This window comes from Phallusia mammillata, chromosome 5 (genome assembly GCF_965637545.1).
Source record: "Phallusia mammillata chromosome 5, kaPhaMamm4.hap1.1, whole genome shotgun sequence".
Taxonomy (NCBI): domain Eukaryota; kingdom Metazoa; phylum Chordata; class Ascidiacea; order Phlebobranchia; family Ascidiidae; genus Phallusia; species Phallusia mammillata.
In genome coordinates, this window is record NC_137256.1 from 13117455 (window position 1) to 13140728 (window position 23274).

Sequence of the window (23274 nt, forward strand, 5' to 3'; positions counted from 1 at the left end):
TTTGTTTTTCTCTGCAGCTAAAAAATAATCATGTTTCGCATGTATATTGTAAAAATTTAAAGGTCCAAACGTTTTTGTTTTATTTTATTAATTTCAAAATGTAACGTTAGTTAATTTAAAAAGTAACGTGTGCAACTCAGAAATGTGCAATAAGATGTTCACACTCTGAATTTTTTATACATTTTAGAATAAAATTGAGATTATTTTATATCAAACGTATGTTGGCGTGTAACTACGTAGCTCATAACCGATATCTGTTTTGGAATTTGTCACAAACGTCATAAACTGTTACCCAAGGGCATTCATCGATACTTTACAAACAATGGAACGGTCATTTCTTAACGACCTGCTTCTACACAGGTCAATCCGACACATCAAAAGATTGATTTTTAAAAGTTTAACCTGATTTATAGAGCACCCCGAAAACTCATACTGCAATACTCCTTTTGTTATCCGATTGTGGTTAGCATGATTCAAAGTTTAAGTTGGAAATAAAGGCACGGTACTTGTTAGGATTAATGCTGTTTTAGCCTTCTACCACAAAGTCTCATGATATTTATCCGCTGATTGATTGAACAGATGTTGATTTTTGTTCACCAAAAATATTTGCTTTTTATCTTGCTGTATACCTCTAGTGGGAACTGAGGGAGCTTATAATTATTGCATTTAAAGTCGTCTTTTTTGCATTAATTTTACCTGCAAGGCATGGTCGAAGACAATAATGGCTTAGGGGCGCCCCTAAGCGATTATAAATTTAATCCGTTAAGTATAGGACAAATATATTTTCTTTTCAGTTTACTTTCAGACGCAATCTTGAAGAAAAAAAACAGGTGAATATAACTTATACATACTCATTACTATCTCCACAATTGGTAAAGATTTTATCTGTATACTTTTAGCAAAGTTTATTGGTTGCTATTGGAAACTGAGCACAGTGAACAAAACAAAATAAATAAAAAGTGGAGAAACAGCTAAACGCAAAAGCATCAAGGAAACGATTTGGTTAGTCAACTATGTTGCACGCAAATGTGGCGAAGCATAGAAAAAAAAACTTTGACACAAGTTAAACACGTTAGAAACGTACTTTGGTAGCTCAACTTTGGTAATCAATACTTTATGTCAGCGCAATCTTCAAGAGTCCGCTATAAGCGCAATCGTCAAACATACAAGAAAGGCATAAGACGGACATGATAAATTAAGCGTAAGTGAGTACAGGAAACATCAATATAATGCGCAGGAGCAAATGGTATAAATAGAAAAGTATTGCTTTGGGTGCCCTATATTCTCGTGTCGTTATTTCCAGTCTATCTCTTTTTGTTTCATCTGAGTTGGATCCATTCCAATAATGCTTTCACATCAAAGACGTTGATTGCAATTTGTTTTCACACAGGGATTCCCGTTAGTCTTTCATCATGATATTGCGAAACATCGTGTTTTTGATAATTAATGCTTCGCATCCCGCGTATGCTATCCATTAGTCTGTCTTGATGGTCGATGTCATTTATTCCAAGACGGGCAAGGTCACTGTAATCACAACGGGACGTCATTAGCAAAACCATAATTCATTTTATGTGTTCATAGTAGTACAACGTAATTAGATCAGTAACACCATACACGGACTTGAAAAGTAGTTTAATCATAAACATTACTGCCGCAAGGTAGTGGTGTATAAAGAATACATCGTTCAGACGTTTCGAAAAACATGCACTGATGATGACAACAGAGATTGTCGAAACGTCTGAACGATGTATTCTTTATACACCACTACCTTGGCAGTAATGTTTATGATTAATGTAATTAGATCAAATATTAAAACAAACAGACCAAACACGAGTGGCATTTTTACGGCGCTGGTATCGGATTCCTAATTAAAATGACATTTAAATTTAACATTCAACGCAAACTGTCCTCACCTGATTGTTAGTTGTAAAACTTGCTCAAGCGAAGTGCATCCGTTTTGAATGAAATTCTCTTTGTACTCGGTTTGTCCCACGCTTTCTAGCCAACTGCCGAGCGACGAGAGGTCGATGTGACTTCGTGAAATCTCTGACAGTTCGCTCCCTTTCTCGTGTGCGTGTTCCAGAAGGAGTGTTGACGTTTCGCTCGGTTTCGTCGATCGATGTGTGTCGAATCCAGCCAAACTGCCGTGCTCGTTAATAAGTCGCCCGTTTCCATTTTGGCTGCGGATAAAGATATGTCATTATTACTGATGTTTTGTTGATTGCACAGAGCCCAGTCTCCACTACCAGTCATTACTCTGCGCAAGCACAATTACTGTAATGTAAGTTTAATGTTACTCTGTTGCGTTACATCTGCAAGGAGTAGCTTTGGACATGGCTCATACTATAGATTTACTTCAACGCATTACATATAGGGTTGAAAACAATGTAAGTACAAGTACACGTACTCGTTGCCCGCAATAGCCTTGAGCTGCGATGGGTCTCTCAGCATTCGGTCCAAGGAAGCGACAATTTGACCAAACTTGGGACGATCATTTCGATTTTTCTTCCAGCAATCCAACATTAGCTGATGCTGAACTTGTGGACAATCCATCGGCGCAGGTAAACGGTAACCAGTACCAACAGCTTGGATCACCTAAAATAAAACCAAACAATTTAATTTGTTGTTACCTCTGTACATTTTTACACGATAAGAAGGCGTTAATGTAAATATGTGTATATGTATCAAACTTACATCTTGATTCGACATTCCCCAGTAAGGTCTCTCTCCATATGACATCACTTCCCACATGACGATTCCATAACTCCAAACGTCACTGGCCGACGTGAACTTTCGGTAGGTGATGGCCTCTGGCGCCGTCCAGCGGATTGGAATTTTTCCTCCCTAATAAAAGTTCATTGGTCAAACAATAATCCCAGCTATGAAAATGTTAGTTTATGTACTGACCATAACAACGGCAAATCATTGTAGCTTACCCGAGTTGTGTAGGTGGCATCGGAATCCTCTTCTAGTACGCGGCTAAGGCCAAAATCAGACACTTTGCAAATTAGATGTGCGTTGACAAGAATGTTTCGTGCAGCCAAATCTCTATGCACATAACCCATGTCGGACAGATACTTCATTCCTGCTGAGATGTTACGGAGCATTCCGACAAGTTGGATCACGGTAAACTCTCCATCGTGTTTCTGCAATAAATTCATTTAATACAAACCGGTTACAATCGATAGTGAAAAGTGTTTTCGTGCAATATACAAACGTGCCAACAAAATTGGCCGATTCTACTATCTGAATACTAATGACACTTTATTACTGTGGCAAGCAAGTGCGCCGTATTTTCGAAAGATTCCTACTTATGACAAGCGCACTTGTTGAGATATAGAAAATATTTTACACGTAAATATTGCCTTGTATTTTCCTATTTATTCGAATCGAGATTGGCATCTAACACGTACAAAAGCGTGACGAAGAATGGCTTAAACAAACAGGTACGGCAAAGCACGGAAGGTGCGGAACGAACAGTAAAGGTAAACAGTAAATTTAACGGGTTAGCAAGCGTGGAGAGAGACGTAAACATACCGAAATAGGAGAGAGTATATGCTTTCCCTGTCCTATCTGCCTATCAGCGGTTTTGCACTAGACTGATTGCATCTTATCTTTGACAACACGAGGCTTAATCATTTATGGAAATTAAGCAAGCTCTGGGAGTGAATACCAAGCCAATATTCTCCCCAATCTATCATTATAAAATACAATGTAGGTTTTATCAATTTCTTGTACAGAACACGTTCCGAGTAAGGTAGAATTAAAGTATGTCAAAGGAAATGCTAACAAGGCAATAATGTGTGTTGGTTGCGTGCGAAATCGCGCCTAGCACCGCTCATTACCGTACCGAAGTTGCATGTCACTTACCCTAAGGAAGGCGTCCAACGAGCCATTTTCCATGTACTCGGTGATTATCATATGCGGCCGGCTCTTAGTGACGACGCCTTCGAGTCGAATGACATTGGGATGATCGAATTGGCCCATAATTGATGCTTCGCCGAGAAAATCTAATTTTTGTTGCGTACTGTAGCCTGACTTCAGGGTCTTGATCGCTACTTGCTGTTCACCTTTACCACAAGGTAGTCCGGTTCGACCTCGACAAACCTCCCCAAATTCACCTGTAATGGAAACACATTTTGTTCTTACACAATCGCCTTTAGAGCAACTTTAAAGGCATAGGGGATATCGCACCGCACGGGTATATAAACGTGATGTCATGATAATGGTCTTATGGTCTGGCAATTACCAAGATCAATACGCCCCCAAAGCTCCACTGATATCATTTTAAGACCTGTGCGCAATCGAGGCTATATATATGAGCAAATTCGAACGTTTTATACTTTCAACCATAAAATCAATCCATCTTAAGTTATCACACCAACATCTTAAATATGACGAAATGGGGCAAAAGCATATTTTGGTGCGATCAGTCGAATTCAAGCGCACCGCAAACCAAGGGTGTTTGAGTCAATTTGCTCTCTTATCTGATGGCGGCCGTGATGCACCTGCACAATGGTCATGCCGCTTTGCGTAATAAGCACGCTCGCATGCCAGAAAGCTCAGGCAAATTTTCCTGTATTGGTGATTGGACCGTTGTACGTTGATTTGCGCAACGGTATGAATAGAAAACCAATAGTTTTCCATTGTGAGATTATAATCTGTTGCGATTTGATATCATTTATGAGCATTTTCAGCGTGGGTCTTCAAACATTTCAAAACACTACATGTTTTTTTTATTTGTTGCCTCACGCTTTAGTGCGACACCTAGACAATGCGCACTGTAAAAGCAATCGATAACGTTGATGGAACGCCACGAATTTAATCTCTATTTAAGCGCCTTTTTTGCGTTCACCACGCGTTTAGTGTGTCAAAATTTATGTCAATGACTTAGCAACAGTCAACTCCAATCTATACGCTAAGGGACAAAAAAACTTTGTTGTTCGATTGGTTCTTTGTTTTTGTGATATATATGCACAGATGCACAATCGATTTTGACAAAACAGAGATAATTTTTAGCCTGCGTCAGGGCAAAAGCGAAAAATTACAATAATTTTACAATTTGACCTCTGTCGTTTGTTCGACACACGTTCTAGCCTACGTCGTATTCTGCCTACTACACTGACGACTTGGTATGTCAATAAAGTAAAACAGTATCATAAGGTCTCTAAGGGCCCTCAGTCTATAATGAATAGGTAAACGTGCAATAAACTATCGAGTAGAAACATCAGTTATTTGTGCATTACATGGTACTTACCTCCGCCAATCACCTCCTCGATCGATATGTAACTTGCATCGATCTCTTTGGTAAAGTCGAGCACTGCGCGGTGTGGATCTTCGTACGTGGTTGGATCAATGTATGTTTTATGTATGGACGGTGGATAGACGCTGTTGCACCTGAGAGCGTTTGTTGGCAACATCGCAAACTTTTCGAAATCCATCTTTGATGAACGGAATTTATGCGTGCGTCTGCGGAAGCGCAAAGATTTTTTTGATTACTTAAGACTCTTTGGCGTTAGAAAAATTACTAAAATGACCGTTCTACTGGCCGCACAAAAAGTGCAACATTTTAAAAGTTTATAATGCATCCAAATGCTTGATTGAGCTACTTGTGCATTTTGTCTTGATTGAGCTACTTGTGCATCAGCTGTATACAGGGGTCTTGAAAATATAAGTTAACAAAGTTGGAAAAAAACTTACTTTTTGCAAAAGAATACCAATGCGATAATAATGAGCACAAAAAGGGATCCGGCAATAACAGCCACAATAAGATGTAGAGTGTTTGGGACAGGCTTGTTTTTGTCACCATCAGCCGTTGTTATTTCGTAACTTAATGTCGAGGTCTTCACTGCAGCACTGAAAGGTCCGAAGCCAGCCGAAGTTTTTGCACGTACCTAAATTATGGACACAAACATTACCTTTCTAAGCGAACTTGCGGTGTCGCCTATAATTTGTAAGTTGCGGAAATGCTCAACCTATAATCTTTTTCTTTGTATGGGTTTGCCTGCACCTGCGCTTGTGTTTGTATCATACATAAACAACACTATGGACCTAATTTAAACAATAAGGTGGCAAGGTGGTAAAACTATAATACAGCACAAATTACGATTAAAAGTCCCCTTATCTCACCTTTATAATATATTGAGTATCTTCAGACAAACCGGTTACTTGCATCATCTGTTTGGTCGTAAACTTCACGATCGATTCGGAAGCACCTTCTTCAATTCCTTTTCCAATCACGGTCACTTCGTATTGACGAATAGCACCGTTTGCAGCGGATGGTCCCGTCCAACTTATCACAAAACTGCTTGGCGTAACATCGGAGACTTCCAAGTGAAGTACGGCCTCGGGCACTAAAACATAAACATTGCATTGAAACCATGAATAAATGCCCACAGATTTGTGTATTTTGAACCACGATAATTTGGTTGTGTTTAATGCTGAAAAATGAAAACGAACGTTATTTTTTTAATACGACATTTTTAATGCTTCAAACCCCAGTCTAGTCATTTGCTTTTGGTTTATTTTTGGATGCAAAAAGCATAGGGGTCACGATTGAACGCACAAAACATAAACACAGGCAAAACTATTTTCAGCAAGCTTCAGCGAGGCACCCTTTCGTGCCTATATAAGCTTGCTCATGCACCAACTGGGCAGCTTGTCATTTTGGTGGAAAGAAATTATTCATGTGCCTGACATCGACACCCGCATGCATCATGTCAAAGTTACCTGCTTGGCTTGTCTCAGCTGTTATGGTGGCAAAATTCTTTGCGTTTATTGCGTGAGTTGCAACGCTGCTCACTCCATTGCGAGAAAATACCTAAATAAGTATACGTTAAAATATTGTTTTCAATCAGTTTGGTAAATATAAAAAGAATCAACAAAACGCCGCAGAAGGCAACCGTGACACACTAGCATGGGAATTTAATGCGTTTTTAAGCACGCCTGGCTGTCTATCTTGCAGCGTCAGAGTAAATTCGCATCCACGGACGCAGAGTGGGATATTGATCGTGTGCCAGCTTTCCCAGACTCATTAATATTAGAATCGTACCTTGAATTTGTAATAAGCGAAAGCGCTGAGATCCTGCACTGCAACGGTGGTGGAGACGAGGCCATTTTGTGAAGGTTCGTAGTCAACGCTGTTGGGACAAGGGTTGCAGACTTGAAAGTCGTCTTGACATTGGAAGCATTCAACTCTGCACAATATATTGGAAAATTAATCAAACTTTTGCAAAACTACTTAACAATCCGATTGGCATGAAGCAATGTAAATAAAAGTTTAGCGTTGCTGCCATTGCTTTGCAAATCTTGTAAACTGTCAATAAATAATTTCGCTCCAGATGTCTGCTGCTGCGTGATTGAACGGAATGTACTATAGATACATCGACAGCGAAGGACGTTTGTTTAGTAATCCGAAGCGGTAATCTGCACCCAAACATACGAAATCCCCATCTCATGTCAGGGCTATGTCATCTCGTGGCGCAAGATATGCGCACGAATGTAGCGGAGCTTCTAATTAGGCGCAGTTCCAGGCTACTTTCTATTGCAAATTGGACAGCTGGGGTGACAAGCCAACCTGCATCGTCTGCATACACCTTATAGAGATTCAATTACATGCCATTAGCTGGAATCCTTTCTAATCCCAGTAAAATCTCGATATCCGACAAACAAACAACACGACAGTTTGTGTAATACATAAAATCCGCACACAGGTTATAATTTTAAGTCAATTTTGCGGTCACGTGATAAATGAAACACTGAAATTCTCTTTTCCTTTCACAGCAGTGTTTAAATGCGTTGACGCATGAAAGGTACCGCCCTGAACCACAAGCTGACAATTATGCTCAAATCAACTTAATGATTTTACATCCAAAGTAGTTTTTCCCTCTCAATTATCCAGGGATGTAGCAATTGAGATTATTACTTTGTGACATGTGCCGTCGTTCCGGTCATCCGACATGTTTACCCGATTCGGTTACCTGTATGTTAGGTCGTCACGGCCTCCATCATGTAGGGGTCGATTCCAAGTGAGTTTGACATTGGTTTGATTAACTTCAGCCCGAAGATTTTCCGGTTTGCTTGGTGTCTCTGCAGCAAGATAAACATCCGTAAACAAGTGCTTTGGCCGTCACCCACACAAAGGTCGTAAACAACAAGACATAAAGTTGGATAAAAACTTTAAAACAGCAATTTTTTAAACGATACACTGAATTGGTTAGAAAATTAATATTTCTCTTTAAAAGTTTTTGCATTGATCCAGCATGATCGTGGTGTTACACAGAGAATATACACGTGAATTTTTTTTTTATTGATAAAAAACGTCATTGCTAATGCATCTTTTTGCACAAAACTTAAAACTGTTGCATGTTTTTTTTCGATTTGCGCAACCTTTCTGACCATAACGAACTAATGCCCACCAGCAATGGAAGGGCAAAGACTTTGCGTGACGTTGCTTTTAAAAATTAATGGTTTTCTCAACGCTTCCGCTCTACTCCCTTGTTGAGCCAAAAACCGAACACAGAAGAGTTTTGCAAATGCTTGAGCGCATGGGTACAGTTGAATACCAAAGTTTTTCCTGTTCGAAACAACACAAACAAGCAACGACAAAGCCTCTCATTGTTGTTAACCGTCCACCGGTCACTGCGATTCGATTCAAAGTCATGACATTTACGCGTTAACTTCAGCGCTTAAATCATAGAACGCATCATCTTAATTTGTAACTGACTGGATCAGCGCATGTCCAATTTAAAATGGCAGTAATTAGCAAGCGCCATTCCAGCTCACTCATTAATGATCGCCTTAATTAGGCCTTAAGAAGGGAAAAGTTTGTTTACTTACTTGTACATGCCATTGTGGGTTTATCAGTCGGTGCTCGGTAATATCCGTACATGCATTCACATTCGGTTGCTGCATAGTTCCTTGAATGACTGTAGGAAGGACATCTTTGGCACGGTAAGTTGCCGTCCTCGGACTTATACTGACCTCGTCCACAAGCTGAAAGAAAAGTATCAATAATTAGAAAAATAGAAAAGGCAGTTTATCACTTCGGCGGTTTCTCCATGGTGATCGCATCGTGCAAAAATTAAACCGTTTCTATTTTGAGCCCACGCCCTTGTTTGTATTTAAGTGCATAGTATTGGATTTAAAGCTACAAAAAGGCGAACTCGGAAACGTGTGGCTGCCAGTCGCGTATCAAGTTTCGGGAACAACGATCTTGGGTCATTGGGCTCTAGCACCCAATGCTCTGAGAAAACGCTACAAAGTCCTCACAGCAAACAAAAAGTAAGGCCCACTTCATGTTTGGCATTGAGCAAAAAAGGCAGAGACAATTCTGTGAGCAGGTGGCAAATGCGATAGGTTGTCACTTATCACCGGAAAAAACGTAGACAAGGAGTTCACATCAGTCGACAAAATTTGCACACATGCCCTTCATCTTGTGAATGTTCAGGTTACCCCAATTTACAGTGAAAAGAGTGACTATGTAAACTTCATGTTTTATAGTCCAACAAAGCGTGTTACGGAATGGACGATACGTATTGTGACTCTATCAAGCAAATCCATACAGCCTGTAATTTTTCATTTAGTTATCAATTGCCACCGTGTCGCAACAGATTCACGTGTGCGAGCGACGAAAAATCACAGCTATTGTTCACGCACGTTTTCATATCGCCGATGCAACAATGGCAAAGTTTGCCCGAAAAAGTCGTTTCAAAGCATCCTATAAAAGTCGGAAACGTAATTGCCTAATCTTATGACACTTAATGCCTCAGCGATTCTTACATCCAACACATTTACCAGTTGTTTTATTCAACGCTGCTGTTTATACCCAACAAAAGACTTCCTATTTCCCCCTGCCCACAGGACACTCAAGTATCAGGTGTTTAGCCCAGCGATGCGTACAACCGGTTGCAACAGCGTTAAGGTATGTGGTCATTTACAAGGGTGTGAAATTTGTTCGTGCATCTGGGAGCTAACCTCTAAGAATGTGAACAAAACTACACAAATTTCTATAATTCGACTCCACAGAGTCTGGCACTGTGTTGACGTTTGCTGGTCTTAGCCATATATACCGTCAACAAGCGGTGATATGATAAACACCGGTTAAGATTAAGCAGGGCTAATCCTAAGGCGTGCGTGGTTCGTAGTTGGAAGCCGTGTACAAATCCACATTTATGTGCAGAGGAGAAAGTCTGACATAATCCATTATTTAATTGCGAGGGGCGCCATTAGTTGTGTAAGTCCTTGTTAAGGCTGCTTGAAACAAATAGGCAGAGTATAGAAGGTAAGCATGAATATTTCCTGCCGATTTGACGGGTAAAGATTAAAGACAACACACATAAGTTAAGGCTGCCAATTCAATTTAGAGCCGATGCCCACGACATGCCGCTTTAATCTCTCCATTTCCTGGGTATTTGTGGGTGTTTAGCAGAAAACTTAACGGACAACAACAAACACAGACCGCACGCACGTTTCCAAGTACATTTCCCTCTTTGACACAGTTCAAACGAGGCTTAAAACGAAAATCCTGTTCCGCCCCGCCCCTTGCCTAGAGTTTCACCCAGCAGACAAGCGCAATAATCTCCACGAGGCTAATTTGTTCACGGGCTTTTCAATCGAGCTTTTCTTAGGAAATAGCGTTCGCAACGTTGCTCGTGCGTTTGTTATTCTTAACGGCAAATATGCGGGCTGTGAAGCACTGATCTATTGTTAGCGCTAAGCCTCGGTCGCCGTTCGTCGTGTGTTATAACTCGAATAGGTTACAAAACACACTATCTACATGATACTGATTCGGAGCGGCATTAAGGCACGAATGCTCTTTGGTAAAAACACCCTCGTCGACTGAAAACCCTCTTTTAGACGAGGATTAGGGCGGAGCGGAGTTCGATTGCTACATGGCTTTCGATGATTTTTATCCTCTTCCCACGCGCCTTATGTTATCACTATCAACAGCCGCCACTGTCTGCGGTGTTTACAAATAAACAGTGCAACTCCGGAGATTTGCCAATTCGGTTGATTTGACGTTGTCGCGTGCCACTTTCATTTTATTATCTTGGATACAAGTGCATTGAAACAAAACAGGGAAGGTTTTATTTATTTTCATTGACGAACGGCGATGTATACCTAGCTGGGCGTTGGACCCAAACAAAGAAACTAGAGTCAATGTAACAGGCAGAGGTCAATAGGATTTTCAAAAAAGGCCAACAAAGAAAATATTCGCCATGTTTCATTGTGAACGTCTACAGAGCATCGAACAAAACCTAAAATAACAATACTCTGTTTTATAATTAACCATTTCCACACCCTTTGATTTATATCCAACTTCACCATTTCGCTAGCATTTGTTTGTATAAACTCGACTGCAACCGCCCAGGTCATAACAAGGCGACGCCAATAAAACCCAGTCGCAAAAGTTCCGGTTGAATTGAGCCTGATTCAAAACTCAGGGGCCAGCGTAAGGCGTCAGACAAAATTGAAGTCGTCTCCTGCGCTTGAGGGCAACCCCGCTATGTACTGAATGTCGACATACGACCGAAGCAATAAAATACAAAATGCGTTCACGCGCACAATACCGTTAGATGGAACGTCGGTATTTTTGTAAGTTTTTAAGTTTGTTCGGTAGCTATGTTGCGAGAGCTAAACTTCAATTAAACGGTACTTTCATCCTGTTGGGTGCCACTGAAAAATTAGACTGGTTTCCTTCGACATCTGGAGCTCAGAGGGCAAGTTATTAAACCAGAAAATATCGTAAGTAACAATGTAACAAATTTGTTGCAACATTGCATCATTGCTACCGATAAGAGATTTTCGGTGGTACAAAGTCAAAGTTTACGCGGCAGGCACGACAAAGCAATGATTTTCTGTCCGTGTATTGCAAAGAAATATGACAGCAAAACATCGGTCTGGAATGGCAGTACTGAGTGCTCAAGTTTATGGAAACCAGCAGCGAAAATCAATGCTATGTCACACAGATGCTAACGATTTAGCAAATCGATTTTTGCTCAGTGTAAGCGTTGTTCTGGCATGTCGACTTTGTCAACGACCGGCAGTGTCAGTGAATCGGCACTGCTAACCCGCAGGGAATAATAAATTGACGCATAGGTGAACTTAAGCGTACATTTGCTCACCTATTCTAAACCAGCATCGAGACTTTGGCAGGATTTCTAAAGGAGACCCTAAAATCCGTGTCTGATAACGCCACAAACAAAACATTGTCTTGAAGCCAAGTCAAGCCCTTAAGTCGAAGTCGAACTGCAATGAACTGGTAAATACCATACAAGGCCTGGAAAGTTGAACTGATCAGCCTAATGCGTAAGTTGTGCACTAAAAAATGCTAACTATTTGGTTGCAGACCCCCCTCTGCAAACGCAAGAGCGAAACCGACGAACTACTAATATATCACCTTACTGGACGAAAGAGGTTGTCCGCGCTTGTGTCATTCGTCTTAATACGCCCAGGTCATCGTAAAGACCTGTCAAGCAGGCTCAAAAGCGGAGAGTTACAAGCAAAACGTTTTATCAGCCCTAAAATAGGCTGGAGAATGTTGATGGTTTTTTTTGAACAGAACTATTCATAGGATGTGGTGTTATTACCTTGGCACGTTGTAAGATCGGGATCTGGATCGTAGCCTGCTGTACAGATACACGAACCTTTTGGAACTGTCCATTCGCCTTTTCCATTACAAAACAGGCTTGGTTGTTGCTGTCCTGGAACCTGCACAATAATATTGTTAAATATTTTATAATAAGCAACGCTTTAAATGCAAAAAAAACTTTACAAAAAACAAAATAATAAATCAGGCAACCCTCCAGACAATTTCCACACCAACTTGGTGTGATTACATTTTATGGCGTTTTACAAGTGAAAGTGCAAACATATGATGTTTGCTCTTTTCTGTATGTGTAAGGTAGACTAAGAAAAAGAAAGAGAAAAACCAAGGCCATAGTTGAGGTTGGTTCGCACGGGAACATTGAGATTTCGCTTTGTTTACCGTCACAGCGTTGCTGACACAAGATCCGCCCACTTCCACGAGCGATGTCATTTCAGGTCCGGCTACAGTTCGTCCGAAATTCGCCAAAATCTGAGTCGACGGGGAACAAAACTTGTAGTAGACCCGAACGTGCATTAGAGCCATACAAGCACCGGTGTCCTGCAATAAATCAGAAACTCAATATAAACATGCTTTTGCTCGTGTAAATTAGCACAAAGACACGAGGATGTAAATAAATGGGTTGTAAATTTTGCTGTATGGCAGTGTAATAATTCTTTCGGATAGGAGACAATGTTTATAATGGTATAATACCTGCAGAGCTAAATAGATTCCATTCTTCGACAAGGGACCAATTTCGCGCGTCTCAAAATTAGTTTCTTCTGAACCGGGCCGGAAACGTTTGTCTGCCGCGATCGTGTCGACCTGCATATGTTGGAAGGAAATTAGTCTTTAAATGACAGCGCGGTACCAGTTACCTTCTAAAGCCACAATGTACGTCAATTAACGGCAATTGAATGAAAATCACGGACGTATCGCCTTTAATAACGGGTATGACTTTCACATTGGGGTGCGATAAGTTCATCGCAATATATATTTGTTGGGAAAGAAAATCTCTGTGTGTTTATTGAAACCTATCACATTTTTTACCAAAACGTTAATCTAACAATATGATTACTTAACCGCCTAGTATATAAGATTTAGTACAGTTTACTTAATTAAAAGCCAATATCCCAGAAAAACAACGTAATAAATCTAACTTTCACTGGACCCCATACGGCAGACGTAAGCAGCTCTACTGAGGTCAACAAAATCCCTCACTACGTTGCACATTTAGAGAAACAGATCAGCAGGATCGAAGTGTTATCTTTAAATGATGGACGAAAACTAAACGGCGTGTAATTGCGAGCGTGAGAACCAGCTTTTTGCGTCTCCGTCTGGTTTGGCCACACCTTTTTCTGCTTTTCATTTGTCAGAATTGATCAACCAACAAAGGGAAGTTAATTTGACACGATAAAACTACAATCCAGAAAGCGAGACCACGAATTCGCGCAGATTTTCCGTCAATTTCATGTCAAAACCACATTACGATGACAACAAATACATGACAAACTCAGATGCATTTTTATACAAGCGATCCACCAATATCACGTGAGTTAACAATAAATTCCCTGCTCTATATAGTTTTACTCACATGTAATGACGTAAGGTGCCATAACCATTAATCGAAATACTACAGACACATTCACTAAACCTGTCTGTCATCGCCCACCCTCGCTTGCGTGGGCTACCCAAAGCCGTTAAAGGGAAATACCTATGACCGAATGTAGACTCATGGGTTTGACATTTGGGCTACCTGGGCTAAACATGGCGTTTTTATTCTCAAATTTGTCACCAAAAAGCAAATACGGTATGAAGGGGAAACATATACTTTGAAGTCGAAGGCAGATTTTTGAACGGAAATTTAAAGTTCAACCTGCCCCCCACCACCACACGTATTTAGCAAGACATATAATGTTACCAATGATACGGGCCGATTGTCGGTTGCTGTCATTACACAACCATTTCCTGCAGTCTTACCTTGATGTAGGCGCCTTCCCTCCATGGCGGAAACGTGGTTGTCGCTTCGTCCCGATCAGTTTCATAATAATACAAGTTGAAAGTTTCCTTACATGTGGCTACGTTCGGCACATCTTCGCACGATCTGGATGTCAAAATAAACGTTAGGGTTAAATTTGTGCTGGGTCGATCATTTGCACCTGACATGCAAAGCACATACCTGATGGTGAATTCGAACTCAACGAAAATGCGTTTTGCTCCGTCCACTTGTATGAAGGGCGTACGCACCCAATTGTCCTGATGAGCGTTGCGAATCCCGCAGACCATCAACATTCTTCGGTCGCTTTTATCCGGGTGCGGACTGCTTACCTCTTGCCACTAATAATTGAAAGACTATCTTCAATTGAGTGAAAATAACTAGTTTGAACGAAGGTGTAGGAATAAAAGGTAAAAAATGAAAGAGAAACGAGCCTATACTATAAACCCTATATAAATTAGTTTTTTGTAACGATGACACACAATATGTTTTATTGAAACTAAATTATGTATCTTGGAATCACGAAGACAAATTTGAAAATTCTAATTTGGTTTGGTTGGCGGCATCAAATAACTTAATGTTAGATAACTTGACCTAGTATACTTGCAATGCGAAAAAGTGATAAATTGAAAAACTGGAGAAAGTCCCTACAGCAAAAATATTTTTTCTGTCTGAAGCTATAGCCTACCAACACAGGTGTCACGGGAAACGGAACAAATGAAAGTAGTACCAACAGCCAAGAACGATGTTTGCGACCGACCCTATTGTAAAAGTGATTGCTGAATCACGTTTTTATAGATGTAAAAGTCGCGCGATCTTCATTCGCCTTCGCTATCAATTTTTGTTTTTACAAAATCCACTCGCGTCGCCAAACACACGGCGCCTTGTCACAACATTGGTCTAACGGCTGGGGTCTTGTGAAAACTTGTGTAATTCCCTTCATCGATGTAAATTTAACATGATTGATAGTAAATCGAAATCATCATACGACGGATATAACAAGTATCCACATATTATTTGTTTTAGTGAATTACAAAGTAAAAAGAAATGTTATAATACTTTTTATCTGTTTTTTTTGTATTCAGACAAGGAAACAATTACTTTCAAGTCAGCAACAGTTTCTTGAACTAATATAATTTTAAATTAGTATTATTTAAAAGGGCTTTAGTGCATGTTTGAAGAAAGTGACTTATTGATTAAACAGTTGCTTAATTTTACAAATATTTGATACTAAAGTGACAATTTCAGTTAACCACATAATAGCCATTTCCTGTGCACCAAAGGATGGCTTGCGGCAGTCAGATATCGCAATTACAGCAAGCGCCAATTATACGACGGAAGTCGAAGGCGAGACCTCAGCCCAAGTGGGAACGGCCGGGCATTGACGAGCCACGCGCACTTTGATCGTCTTTCCATCGACCAACGTTTTCCCTCCGCCGTCCGCAGTCTGACCCCTTGTTAGAAGTTACAAAGATACGCCGCCGGCAAAAAAGCGCTTTGAGTACGACCGGCGAAATGGACTGAACTGATCAAAACCGGTGCCTTGTTTACGTCGCAGTTACGCGACCGATCGCTCCCCAACGCCGAACTATACGCGCGATAATTAAATAGGAAACACGGTTATGGCTTTCAGCTCGACCAGGCATTTTTAAATTACAGCTAAACCCGACGACGCTATTTTATAAAGGTGTAATTCTCCAAAGTCAACATGCGCTCAAGGTCATTGCCTTTCACAGAACTGGTTAAGGCCGACTTGGGCCTTTTCTTTGACGCAATACAAAGGCCGTTAGTTGAAAAGCGCACCGGTACTGACTTCTCACGGGGAGTAGACAAAATAAGCGAGACGCAGAAAATGACTGGTTTGCCGCGAATTCAAAAGCGACACGGACTCATGTAATGATTGTGAGAAACGAACAATGTTATGTAAATTGAAGGTTAAAATAAGACCATAACGTCGCAGCTGCGGCGACGATGGAAAACTGAAAACCTTTAGCTTGCTGTGGAGTTAAACCCTATATTAGTATGAATTGTAGGATTTCTCTATGTGACAGCTTAGATCGTGCATAATTGAATTACAATCTGACATAACACCACAAATCACAGGTAACAATACCAGTGCATAATGCTTAGACCCTCAAGCATGCCGACCAGCAAATCATGACCATCGGCGACAAATTAAGGTATTATCCGGTATTTACACCACTTCATCCGATTACACGCTAATAAAATGACAGATTTTCCATGTATAATTCATCAAAAACTTACCGCCGAGCCCTGAGACATCATCCAACCGACGTCCGAAGTCGCTGTTCTGGTGTCCATCAGAATTGCTGCAAAACGAAACAGTTGTCATTTTGATTTGATGCGAATGTGTATGTGATCAAGATATTAATGTCACGATCGCAAACGCAAATTGATTCGCGACAGACTTTCTGAAGAGAATCCCGATGTGTTAGCAACCGTTCTGTCAGGGGCAAACATTAGACGTCGTTGCCGCTGATGTGCCAGGCATTCTTTGAAATCCCAAATGCCTACATTGAGCCACCCACGATGTGCAAACAATCGGGGATCGCCCATCCCAGTCCAACAAAAACGAGTCACGTGAGGCGTTGCTTGGCGTCATACTTGAGTGAGCAAGCACGCTGGCATCGATTAAAATAAAACCAACCAAATATCCGGCATGGAAACAGAAATCGTACCAGGTGGATTATTTTCTATTCAAGTCTATTGTCGCTGTTTTATACTCATTTGACCTTTAACAACAGATGTTCCGGGTTTACTGAATGTTAATGCATATGTGTCAGGTATTACATCATTTGAAGTGTTTTAGCCAATATTGACTGGTTTCGACAACAGTGCGACCAACAAAGACGTCACCCAGGACAGGCGCATGTAAAAAAATAACAACTGATACGGCTTGGACTTAGGACCCTGGATACTGGAACTTCACAATGAATTCCGCAGAAAACAATGAAAAGTACTTATTTTAGGTCCAGAAATCGGGACAAAAACGTTCAGTGGTTTAGTGGCAAATACATAGGTACTCTGGGCTGCGTTGGAACAAACATGAAGTTTATACATTGCGTACAAATTCCCTATCAGAAAACTTGCCATTTTTGAAAAAAAATCAGCACTTTAAACAAAATCTGTCATCGGTTCTTCAAAAACTTTCAAAAGTAACAGCCTAGAGTTAAAGAAAAATAATACCAAGAGGTGACTTTCATTATGTAGGCCACTAGGCGGAATCTGTAAGACAGTCGCGCCGTTAGTGCTTCAGTACTGGTACGTCAAGGGCTCTTAGAAGTTTTCGGGAACTTCAGTTGTTTCCCATGATGCTTACAAACAAGAGAGGTCCCCATTGGAAACTGGAGTAGAGATTGCGCCACCTCAATCAAAAATGTTTTGATTCAAATTACCATGACCCAACATGAATGTACGCGATAAAACAGCTGTTATAACATGTGAATGAAAAGTCAATGAAACAATTTTGTTCTCTTTAACCTAATTTCCTAAATCGATGTGAGTTTGAAATTTTCTAACAGATTCTTCAGCATCGATTTCAGACAAAAAAATACGAGCTATTGAGCGCGTACAAGAAATAAATGGACTACGCGAATGAATATTTCATGAATCCAAATCAAATAATTTCGCTGCCCGGTTACCAGTTGTTGACCCCTTGGGTCCTCGAGTTAAATTTCGGGGCAGTTTTGCAGCAACCGAAAAAATAAACGCTATAAGTGTGACAGAATCAAACTCGTGTTTTCCTATGTCCTCAGTGTGTTCAACCCAACTTCACAAAGTTGTTATCTCAAGGAATAATGATGTAAAATTAGTGAGCTAATCTTGGTGAACATTTTTCTTTAAAACAAGGACCATGTATGAATAAAGCCAAGCGTAGATTATGGTAAGGCGGCAAAAATAGAGTTAAGTTTGTGCCACTTTGTCTTTTTACTTCGTGGGAAACCACTATGTAAGCCTCTTGTCCCAGGGGAGACAATGTTTGCTGCACGTCTTACTTTATGATTGCCTGTTTGTTCAGGCGACTTATTACGCCAGCATACCAGCTTGTGCTCCGTAAGTAGCAAAAGTACAGCACAAGTTTTTTTGGTGCACACGATTAGAATAATCATAAGGGTTTCAGATGCTTGCTCACTTGATTTTTCATTAAGACGTAGTAGTGGTAGTACTTAATACAACCCCTATGCGTGTAATATTGCGATGACGAACCGGCTGAAATCACGGCATTACAAAAGCACTCAACATGAAGTGGAGACCTTTGCCAAATGATTGGAGCCGCAAAAATCGATTTGAAGACAAGTGAGTCAAATATTGCGCCTTTATGGCGACAACAGTCGTTATCCGAACAAGACAGGTTTTGCAGAACCATTGTAATGTACGACAAGGCTTTGTAGCTACTGTATGCGTTTCACCGCGGGCAAAAACGCAACTTGTAATCACGACTACGACGTATAAACGACTTTCCAAGTACAGCAAGCAAGGAACTTAAATGTTTCTTTTGGGAAGGTGCCGTTATATTTAAAAGCGATTTTTCATGATACTGTTTGACACCGACATTTAGCACAAAAAATGCAATGCTGCAGGCTTACCTTCATTAGCTTGAGCACGATGGCTTTGCGCAACCAGAAAGCACAGAATAAATGTCCAGTAAAATCCACAAACTCTTGTCATTGTATGCTAAGTTTAACTACACCTTTCTCAAAGGCAGTTTGAGACGTGGAACGATATGATATAATCTGCAACAGTTATTCGCACTTGTTCGTCTGTTCTGTTCCACTAATGATAAACCAGACCGCGCTTTCAATCGGCTGAGAAGATTTCTTTTTTCCTTTTTTTAGCCTAGGAACTCTTTGGCGCTTGATGCGGCATGTATTGTGCATTTATTAATCCGCTAGTGGGTTTCTATTTTGTTTTGTACTTTGACTAGTCATTGCTCGTTTTATGGTACTGTATCACTTTATGGTCCATGTGGCTGTTAACTTTTTTTGCAGGCAGTTTCTGGCCGACTTAGCTAAATGTGCTTTCGATGCTTCTGTGCTAACAAATATTAATATTTCTATGCCAACTAAGAACTAAGAAGTAAGAACGCACGTAAAAAGTAAACACTGAATTTGTCATTTGTTCAGGTTCGGGCCAAAGGTGAAGCTCAGTGTTAGTAGCTCTACCCAGAATTTCATAGCTTCTGTTCAATACGAATCGACGTGCGTTGTTGAAGATCGTATGCTAATGAAAAAATACACACTAATTCTTTTGACGAAACTGAACCTTTAAACTTTCCAGGATAATGGTAAAATTTTGGTAACATAAAGTTTGGTTGTGGTTAGTGGCATAAATGCATACAAACATTATTATCTTTTTTAGAGATTTCGGTTTTGTGGAGATCTAGATTGCCCCGACTGGGTTTTGGCAGAAATCAACATATTGGCAAGATTGGTAACTATCAACATTGTTATCACCATACAGTTGTTAAATCAATTTATCAATATTGAACCAAGCATTTTTCCACATGACAACAATTTAAGCTACACTTGTTGTAAACACTTCTTTTTACTGGAAGAAACCATTGTAATTTTAAACAAGGGTACAAAACCTGTTGTCCAACATACAATTATATTTTATTGGTGACATGTATATCAAAATATACTACAGGTGGTCTTGAATTAATAGAAATCTTGCCAAAATTTTGCTGGTAAACTGATGTGAGAAGAGTTTTTTTGCCCTGCATTGGTGTTCATATTACCACCTGATGATAGTACTATTCTTTCACCAGGAAAAATGTTAGGAAACAGGAGGAACCTGTGATATTCACAGTCAAAAACATAAAGATTATTCACTCTTTATAAGAGAAACCTAATTACCCACCATTTACACATCAAAGAAAATGATATTGATTTTACTTATTTGTAGACATCTGTCAAAATGAAATTACTCGTTACTCAAGTGATAAAAGGGCTTCTGGAGGAAGGAATTGATGTAAGCTCAATGTTGTTACTATTTTCAAAGTGTTAAACACCATTTCACATTTTATTTTAAGAAAGAAATGTTACGTGGGTGCCACTGTTGAAAGTAAAAAACAACAATTATCAATATGGGTGTCCTTTCTTGAAGGGGACACATCTTGATTTCACTCAGTTTTTTTGTCCTCTTTTCTGATTTGCTTTAGACTTTAATGGATTTGGATGAAACTTTCACAGATCGATTTCTTTTGACTTAATAACCCTTAAAGCCTCCAAAGTGTAAACGCTTTTGTGTGTTGCTGGGCAACGCAAATAAAAGGTTTCTGTGGTGTAATAGTGCCATAAAGGCAACCAGGCATATGTTACATGTGTTTGTGTATTGCTTAGTTCAGTGCTTCCCAACCTTTTCCAGCTCGCAGCCCACTTAAAAAAAATTTTGTTTGGCGGACCACCGTTTAATATTGCTACAAAACCACAACGGAAAGAGAACTAAAATTGAGACAGAAAAATAATAACCGCACAAGCAATACTTCTGTCAATGCAAAGCCTGAGCTTGCTGATTTGATGTGATGAGATCACTACAACTTTCTGGGATTTTTTTTATTTTCTTTAATTTTCTTGATTTTTCTTTAAAAAAAAAACTATCCATTTTGTAGCTACGCAAAGACCAAATAAAGCTAATAGAGACAGTTCTAGCATCAAGATTTTACAACTAGTGCAAGTACTGTTGTGACTCGACAGTCGCAGTTTGGTTGTGTAATAAAGCTTTGTTTAATGTGAAATCTTATGTTCATAGTGGCTAATATTATAAATTTTTTAAAGTGGTTAAATTTAAAAGTACGTTCACACAAACTGTGTAACTTTTTTAACTTCTACATTGGTATGGTAATAGTTTGAAAAGTTGGCGGCCCACTAGAAAGTTCGTCGCGGACCACCAGTGGGCCGCGGCCCACCGGTTGGGAAGCTCTGGCTTAGTGCACGTTTTTGCAGGGTTGTTTAACAGCTTATGTCATCAGAAGCATTGACAAATATTGCTCAAAACACCTCTATTGATCAAAATTTTAAACATTGGCCGATTTGCATAAAAATCTACAGGATTGCAGTTTAGGTTATTGTGGAAATTTTTAAACGATGTCAAAATTGGATAAAATTGGGACAGTTTGCAGAATATGCAATTTTTAGGTGTCAATTGTAAAGTTTTACCTTGAAGCCCTAATATTTACCCCATAACCACTAAAAAAATGTTGGGTGAATGTTTGAAACAATGCCAGAATTTGAGACTGGACAGTTTGTACCTTCTATAGCATGGTTATTTTAGCTAATAAATATCTCCAAATTTGATTATCTCAGAATTTGCATTGTTTACAACTTTGCATATTTGGGGACCCATGAGTTTCTGATTTCAGAAACAAATGAAATTAGAAAACATTGGCTACTGTGAGACCCAATATAAATATATGAATGTTTTAAAATAAGTTATAGTGTATGCGCATAAGCAATAGATGCTAAGCCACCCTTCTAGTTTTATAATATTTTCGTTTGGTGCTAGGTGCATGTAAAACATGAAAATAAGCATTTTGATCTATTTGTTATTGCAGTTTGAAAAAATAGAAAAGTTGACTGCAGATGCCAAATATGGTGAGTGCAAATAAAATATAGCTGGGAACATTTTAGTAGAACTGTTTTATCCATAAATATTCTTAGTAATAACTGTTGTTATTCTAACAACTCTACTTGTGAACTAGTCTTTTTAAATGTATTTGCCATTTTGTACATGTCTACCTAGTAGTAAATAGACTTAAAATTGCTGTGATATTTTTCTTGGAAAAGATATTGGAGATATAAAGGCCAGTGTTGCCGGACTGGAGTTTATTATTTCAAGTTCTGCAAAGCATGAAGTGGATGGAGAAACATTGTCAAATGAACTACAGCAGCTTGGTCTTCCAAAAGGTGACTATTGCTTATGGTTGCTTGCACACAATTTCTTTGAATATTATTGTCATATCTGCACACTATAAATTTGCAAAGTTAATGTCCATTACCCTTTTGTTAATTTTGCCCATAAATTGTGTTTTTTGCAGAACATTCAACAGCATTGTGCAAAACTTATGAGTCAAGATCTGATGCCTTACAACAAGAACTACTTTCGAAAAGTTTTCGCAAAACTGCCAGCTTACAAGATGTAGATTGGAAAATAAACCCCATCCTACCTGGTCAGAAGGAACGCACAGTTGATGTCAGATTAATGGTTGGTACTATACAACAATACGTATTCAAGCCTAACTTGGTCACTAGTATAATTCTGTTGCCTTAAGTGAGCAGTAACTTGGTCACTTGTACTTTGTTTTGTTACAATAGATGGAAGATAGGTGCACAAAGCAGAAGGAGATTATTGAATTTGTCGCAAATGAAAGCAAATTTCTGGTTCTTTTACATGGTAAGTGAAATAGTAAGCAGCATTGAAAAACATACATAAATCATGCACTACAATGAATAGACACTAAAGAGTAAAGAAATAAAAACTAGTGTTGTATTAACTATTTTAATGCAAAAATACGTTTGATTTCAGAAATGAAAGTTATTCAGAGTCAAATGCAGCAAGTTGAGATTTGATTGTATTCACCCATTCTTATCATTGTCTGTTGTTGGTTCCGTTCTTTTGTGCAAGTGCAATAAATTTTTCATTTACAACTACATGTTACACGAAGAAGATAATC

General features: G+C 39.5%; 2 protein-coding genes across 4 annotated transcripts; one reads left to right on the plus strand and one right to left on the minus strand.

Moving 5' to 3' along the window:
• Positions 1-890: 890 nt before the first annotated feature.
• On the minus strand, positions 891-19389 carry LOC145230764 (ephrin type-A receptor 4-A-like). The gene is made up of 20 exons (XM_080096291.1): positions 19190-19389; positions 16848-16912; positions 14766-14923; positions 14567-14690; positions 13301-13411; positions 12989-13147; positions 12591-12711; positions 8839-8994; positions 7980-8088; positions 7052-7196; positions 6730-6820; positions 6130-6353; positions 5701-5894; positions 5258-5469; positions 3871-4121; positions 2937-3146; positions 2695-2844; positions 2408-2595; positions 1914-2180; positions 891-1524 (listed from the first exon to the last, which is right to left on the minus strand). Exons 1-20 carry the CDS (start codon positions 19269-19271, stop codon positions 1383-1385), a joined length of 3159 nt encoding a protein of 1052 aa, XP_079952417.1. The 5' UTR covers positions 19272-19389; the 3' UTR covers positions 891-1382.
• Positions 18718-23248, plus strand: LOC145230767 (COMM domain-containing protein 4-like). Of its 3 annotated transcripts, none has more exons than XM_080096296.1 (9): positions 18718-18899; positions 19727-19887; positions 19962-20033; positions 20508-20573; positions 22156-22195; positions 22388-22507; positions 22639-22805; positions 22916-22994; positions 23127-23248. In XM_080096296.1, exons 2-9 carry the CDS (start codon positions 19885-19887, stop codon positions 23168-23170), a joined length of 591 nt encoding a protein of 196 aa, XP_079952422.1. In that variant the 5' UTR covers positions 18718-18899; positions 19727-19884; the 3' UTR covers positions 23171-23248. The 3 variants fall into 3 exon arrangements, with proteins under 3 accessions (XP_079952422.1, XP_079952423.1, XP_079952424.1); XM_080096298.1 differs by having other exon boundaries at positions 18726-18899; positions 19727-19898; XM_080096297.1 differs by lacking the exon at positions 20508-20573 and having other exon boundaries at positions 18723-18899.
• The last annotated feature ends 26 nt before the right edge of the window (positions 23249-23274 follow it).

What these genes read in the sequence shown, in the direction of transcription:
- LOC145230767 (XM_080096296.1), top strand. An exon ending in TCAACATATTGGCAAGATTG is followed by an intron (nt 20,034 to 20,507) that starts GTAACTATCAAC and finishes ACTTATTTGTAG; the next exon opens with ACATCTGTCAAAATGAAATT. An exon ending in GCAGCTTGGTCTTCCAAAAG is followed by an intron (nt 22,508 to 22,638) that starts GTGACTATTGCT and finishes TGTTTTTTGCAG; the next exon opens with AACATTCAACAGCATTGTGC.
- LOC145230764 (XM_080096291.1), bottom strand. Translation starts at nt 19,271, where the DNA reads ATGACAAGAGTTTGTGGATTTTACTGGACATTTATTCTGTGCTTTCTG. An exon ending in TCGCTTATTACAAATTCAAG is followed by an intron (nt 6,821 to 7,051) that starts GTACGATTCTAA and finishes ATACTTATTTAG; the next exon opens with GTATTTTCTCGCAATGGAGT. An exon ending in ATACTCAATATATTATAAAG is followed by an intron (nt 5,895 to 6,129) that starts GTGAGATAAGGG and finishes TCCATAATTTAG; the next exon opens with GTACGTGCAAAAACTTCGGC.